At 62.9% G+C, this 6,093-nt stretch overlaps 1 protein-coding gene across 1 annotated transcript; it reads left to right on the plus strand.

Annotated features, from left to right (window-relative positions):
- The first annotated feature begins 354 nt into the window (after window positions 1-354).
- LOC111150009 (aldehyde dehydrogenase family 3 member B2-like) lies at window positions 355-5,653 on the plus strand. Its single transcript, XM_022507321.1, is given in 11 exon segments — window positions 355-410; window positions 2,061-2,223; window positions 2,582-2,692; window positions 2,899-3,019; window positions 3,172-3,257; window positions 3,368-3,449; window positions 3,706-4,070; window positions 4,072-4,099; window positions 4,456-4,622; window positions 5,079-5,178; window positions 5,469-5,653. Coding segments are annotated over 11 exon segments (1,464 nt in total).
- Window positions 5,654-6,093: the final 440 nt, after the last annotated feature.

The following is a 6,093-nucleotide window of genomic DNA, read 5'->3' on the forward strand; positions in this document are numbered from 1 at the left end:
TCCTGGAGGAGCTAGCATTTGCTGCCAGGGTCCCACTGATACTTTATCCTGTAATCCCCTGGGGGACTTTTCTCCTCAGATAACTTCCTGCCAGCCCCTGTCAGCACCCCCAGAACAGCCTGGAATTGCCAGACCTGTCCTCTGTCCAGCTGCAGCCAATCCCTGACCCCGCCTGGGGAAGGTTTTAGAGCAGTGAAGTAGGAGGCAGCTTCTGCTTCCCCAGGGCCACTGCCCTGTCAGGCATGGGCATGGGGGTCTGGTAGGAGCTGGGTTGGGGTGTGGGGGACACTGGCAGTCAGCAGGGGCAGGTGTGAGACCGGGGATAGGAGCAGAGTCGGTGCCTCTGGAAGCGGAATGTCAGGCAAAGAAGTCAAAGGTGTGAGGAACCCAGGGTCCGAGCCCACACTGGGGTGTGTGGGGCCCGGGAGTCTCCGGAGTGAAACATGGGGCCACAGGGCCAGGGGCTGGGGCCGGGAGCTTGCTCTGCTCAGGGAAGTAGGCACTGTCCTACTCTGGCTGTGCCTGGATTTCAGATTCCCAGGCTTCAGCGCCCTCAGAGGAGCCCTCCCTCTGGGCCTGGTTGGGGTGGGTGGGTGGGGACAAACCCCATCCTCCTCAAGGAGCTCCTAGACTGGGAGAGGAGGCAGCATGTGGGCAGACTGGGACCAGCCAGTTGTCACCAAGCCTGTGACAGGGACGGCTGGGGAGTTGGGAGAGGAAAGGGAGGCGAAGCCAGAGCTGAGTCTTTGGTTTATGGTTGTACAAGCGACACTTACTGTCTATTTCTGCCCCTGAAAGTACTGCCTTCTCACTGTGGAACCTCTGGAAGCCACAGAAAGATGCTCAGAGTCAATCACAGAAGGGCGGGGGCTCAGCGCTGGTGGGGCGAGGGGCTGTGGGACACACAAACTGGGACCGAAGCCACCATACAGCAGGTGTGAGGAGGGTAAATCAGGTCCCCCCCGGCCCCCAGTACCTCGGAGGGGTCATAATCAGACCAGCTGTCTCTCCTGTGTAGTCTGTGCTCCGTGGTGGGCCCTGCCTAGCTGTGTCTCGTTTCTCAGAACCTGACCACATGCCAGTCCCTCTGCCCAGGGCCCCGGCCCTCCCGGAGCCTGCCCCTGCCCCTCTCCCTCCCGCTGCAGCTGGAACCCGCCGGTGGGGCCTCTCGCTGGCCTCAAACAGCCTGTTGCCCACCGATCCCTGTTTGTGAACCGTTTTCTGTGTCATCGTTCTCCCTGTTTAGACCGTGAGGTGCACGAGGACCGGCCAAGTCGGCTGTGTCACCTACACAGCCCAGACCCAGCCAAAGCCTGCCCTGGTAAACAGCTAGATCAGTAAGCCCCCAGTCCTTGCCCCCTTGCAGGGGAGCAGGCAAGGAGGTGCCTTGGATGAGAAGCAGGAACCAGCAGGCCAGCTCCAACCCCTCCGGGCACACCCCCACCCAGCTTGGCTTCCCCATTTATTGGGCAAGAGTGAGGCTGGGCCTGGGGATCTGGCCATGGACAAGCTGAGTCTGAGGTTGTCACCAGACACTCCCAAGTGTGCACAGTGAGGACACACCTCACCTGGGAAAGATAAGACTGAGCTGTGGCCAGGGACTGGGGATGGACACCGGGACACCTGGGTGCCATAACTCAGCCCAGACTCTCCCACTCTGGGCTTTAATTCAGGGCCGAGTCCTTTGGCCCTAGAGAGGTACTAGGGAGCCACTGACAAAGTTAGAGCCGGGCTGATAGGCCCGGGAGCTGTTTGAAGCCCAGGCAGAGAGCTGGGTGAGGGAGGGTGATGCTGGCAATCCAGGCAGAACTTCGGGTCCGAGCTCCGGGGGCTCCAGGTCAACCCTGCCAGCGGCCCACTCAGGCCTCGCTCCTCCAGCAAGTTCTCAGAAGGAAATGGTGGGACACATGTGTTGGAGGGGTGCGGGGTCAGCCCCTGCCCTCTGGGGTTACGCGGGTCCTTGTAGGAGTGTCCGTGAGCCCATAGAGGTACAGCCAGGGGCACAGGGAGGATGCCCGAGAAGGTGGGGAGCCCCGGCCCACGCTGCCCCCTCCCTGCAGGATGGACCCCTACGCGGACACCCTGCGGCGGCTGCGGGAGGCCTTCAGCACAGGGCGGACGAGGCCGGCTGAGTTCAGGGCGGCGCAGCTCAAGGGCCTCCGCCGCTTCCTGCAGGAAAACAAGCAGCTTCTGCAGGAGGTGTTGGCACAGGACCTGCACAAGGTGGGCGGGGGTGGCGGCGGGGGCGGGAGGGGGGGACTAGTTGTACCCCCAGTTCATTCCTGTTTATTTCACAGACATTTTCCTGGCAAACAATGTGTGACAGCGTTAAGTCATCCAAACCCGTGAACCACGGCTCCCATGTTACTGAGGGGGAAACTGAGGTGCATGGGGGTTAAGGCGTTGGAGCTCGGGCCACCTACCCTGGGGCCCCGTGCTCCTCACCGCTCGCTGTGCTCACTGTGTGGCCTCTGGAGGCTCTCTCCATGACCTCAGGGTTGGAACTCTTGGGGATCCCAAGCACTAGGTCCCCTCCCTGCCCGGCCTCAGACCTGACCCCTGAATTCTCTCTCCACTGCAGTCAGTCTTTGACGCAGACGTATCCGAGTTCATCATATGCCAGAACGAGGTCGACCTGGCGCTCCAGAAGCTACACACCTGGATGAAGGAGGAGTACGTGGCCAAGAGCCTGGTGAGCCGCTGCCCGCAGCGGGTGCGGGTGGGGGTTGGGTGGCAGGGCTCCAGCCCAGGCCTCTTCACCACCCAACACCCCCGCCCCCAGCCTCTAACTTCCTCGGTCTCCTCATGAGGACTCCACTCCACAGGCCCCTCAAAGACTCTGGGGGGCGGCTTTGGGGTGATCCACGGTCGCGCCTTACTACGTGTCCTGAACCAAAGGTCTTGTCGCTGGACTCAGCCTTCATCCGGAAGGAGCGCTTGGGCCTGGTGCTCATCATCGCCCCCTGGAACTACCCGGTGCACCTGACCCTGGTGCCGCTAGTGGGCGCCCTCGCTGCAGGTGGGGAGCCCGCCCAGAAGCCCTTCCCAAAGGAGGCCCCCAGAATTCCATTTATGTGGTACCCCCTGCCTCTGGCATATTCCTTGCGTCTCTGCCCTGGGTGGGTGTGGGGCACTGACCTTTCCCCACGACGTCCCCATCTGTCCCTGAAGGCAACTGCATGGTGCTGAAGCGATCAGAATTAAGTAAGGGCACAGAGAAGGTCCTGGCTGAGGTCCTGCCTCGATACCTGGACCAGGTGAGGATGGCCCCACCCCATCAGCCCCCGGGGTCGCACACCCCTATCCCTGTCAGCTCCGGAGGGCCAGCTGTCCCCAGAGCCTTGAACCACCTGCCCTGCCTTGGCAGAGCTGCTTTGCCGTGGTGCTGGGAGGGCCCCAGGAGACCGGGCAGCTGCTGGAGCACAAGTTCGACCACATCTTCTTCACTGGTGAGAGTGGCCTCAACCAGAGTCCTGGTTGGGGTGGGGTGGGGAGAGAAGGCTGTGGAAGGATGAGGTTGTGGCCAGCAGCGGCGAGCATCCCAGATGGCAATCAGCCCCTGGGCCTTAGAGGGTGGAACGCTGGGGCAGCAGGGCCCGGGGCAGATCCCAGCAGACAAGGTACAATCGGCCAGAAGAAGTGGTGCCTGGACCATCTAACCAAGGCCGGCTGAGCATGGGGGGCGGTCAACTCCCATATCCCCAGGGAGCCCCCGTGTGGGCAGGATCGTCACGGCTGCCGCCGCCAAGCACCTGACGCCCGTCACGCTGGAGCTGGGGGGCAAGAACCCCTGCTACGTGGACGACGACTGCGACCCCCAGACCGTGGCCAACCGCGTGGCCTTTTTCCGCCACTTCAACAGCGGCCAGACCTGCGTGGCCCCCGACTACGTCCTGTGCAGCCCGGACACGCAGGAGCGGCTGCTGCCCGCCCTGCAGAGCGCCATCACCCGCTTCTACGGCGACGACCCCCAGAGCTCCCCGAGCCTGGGCCGCATCATCAGCGACAAGCACTTCCAGAGGTTCCGGGGCCTGCTGGGCTGCGGCCGCGTGGCCATCGGCGGCCAGAGCGACGACAGACGACAGCGAGCGCTACATCGGTGAGCCCGCCCTGTCGCCGCGCGGTCGCCGGGCTGGGGCCCTTCCAGGACGCGGGTCCCACGTGGGCCGCGAGCCTGGGCCGCGAGCCCGGGCCCCGCCCTCCACACCCAGTAGCCCCGCCCCGACCCCTCGTCGCCCCGCCCCGTCTCGAGGCTCCCAGGGCCGCGCGATCTAGGCCAGCCTGGACGCCTGCCTCCCCGACCTCTGCTCCACCTCGGCCCCCGCCCGGGCTGGACAACCCCTCGCCGTCCTTCCTGGGGGCCGCGGGGACGCTCTCTTCCCCAGAAGGCCCTGAGCCCCGCCCGTGGCCCATCCCCGTCCCGCCCCAGCGCTGAGGGGTCCCTTGTGCCCGCAGCCCCCACGGTGCTGGTGGACGTGCAGGAGACGGAGCCGGTGATGCAGGAGGAGATCTTCGGCCCCATCCTGCCCATCATGAACGTGAGGAGCCTGGACGAGGCCATCGACTTCATCAACCATGGGGAGAAGCCCCTGGCCCTGTATGCCTTCTCCAACAGCAAGCAGGTGGGGGGCTCGGGCAGGGCTGGGACAAGGGAGGGGCTGAAAAAGGTGCAGACAGGCGACCTTCCCCTTGATAGCCCATGGTGGGAGGGTTAGGGGCAACATATCCCGGACAGAGGTTGCCTGCACAAGGACTCCTGGCAGAGGGGGCTTGGGCAAGACCACAGACTGTCAGATGTGTGGCTGGCCAGCTGTCTGCCCTGGCTCCGGCAGCTTCCACCAAGAGAAGAGGTGCCTTTTTCTACCCAGAGAGCCCCGTCTTCCTAAACCATGCAAAGGCTCTGAATGGGCCAGTAGAGGCCCTGCAGAGGAGAGGGGGCAGAGCAAAGCTTTCGAGGGAGACATCTCAGTAGAAGATGGGAACATGGGAGACTCTCTGCTCCCCGTGGAATGGTGGGGGACTCAAGTCCTCTTTCCTGATGACGAGCCCACTACTGGGCCTCTCCCATCTACCCCCAGGTAGTGACCCAGATGCTGGATCGGACCAGCAGCGGCATTTTCAGAGGCAACCAAGGTTTCGCTCACATGTCTCTGCCTTCCCTGCCGCTGGGGGGCGTCGGTGAGCCCTGCCCTCGTCCGCTCCCAGCCCGCCCCCACCACCCCACCCCGGGAAGACCAGGTTGGAACGCCCAACCTGGGAGGGCCCGGTTTTGCCTTCACTTTCTGTTCTACCTTGATCCAGGCCCTGGGACTCTCAAGGGCTCAGTTTCCCTATCTGCAAAATAGCTCTTGGAGTGGCTTGACTTGCCCTGAGCGCCGTGCCAGCTGTGGGCTCCCGCTTGGGGAGGGGGCTGCTGCTAAGGCTGGCTGGGCTGCCAGCCTCAGGCCCTCACCTCTGTGCCCATGCAGGTAACAGTGGCATGGGAAGATACCATGGCAAGTTCTCCTTCGACACCTTCTCCCACCACCGCGCCAGTCTGCTCTCCCCCTCCGGCCTGGAAAAGCTCCATGAATTCCGCTATCCACCCTACACCAACCTCAGGCAGCAGCTGATAGGCTGGGCCTTAGGCTCCCACAGCTGCACCCTTCTGTGAGCTCCCCGTGGGCCACCCCTCTGTCCTGCTACTGCCCAGGTGTTCAGTGGTCCCTGAAAGGTGGGGGTCCCGTCCCGGAGTGCAGGGATCCCATTCTTAGGGTTTTGTCTCAACAGACCCCTGGCTGGGCAGGACGTCGGGGCCACAGGACCCACCATTTTCAGGGCCAAGTCCCATCTGAAACCCCCCTGACAGACTCATTGACCTGACCCTCTGCTTGGATATGTCTGTGTATTTACAGATATATCGATATCTGTAATACGGATATGTTTGTGTTTACAAAGGACACCTTTGTATCAGATCTATAATTGGGTTCCCAGAATACAGAGCCATGTCTTTTCTTTTTTTAATAGAAAGGGAGGGGATGGGGAGCCATGGTGGGGAGGCAGCCCATGGTTTGGGGCTGCTGGGGAGGGGTCCTCAGGTCAGCCTTGGGCCAA

This window comes from Enhydra lutris, unplaced genomic scaffold (genome assembly GCF_002288905.1).
Source record: "Enhydra lutris kenyoni isolate GAN:26980312 unplaced genomic scaffold, ASM228890v2 scaffoldscaffold22, whole genome shotgun sequence".
Lineage (NCBI taxonomy): Eukaryota > Metazoa > Chordata > Mammalia > Carnivora > Mustelidae > Enhydra > Enhydra lutris.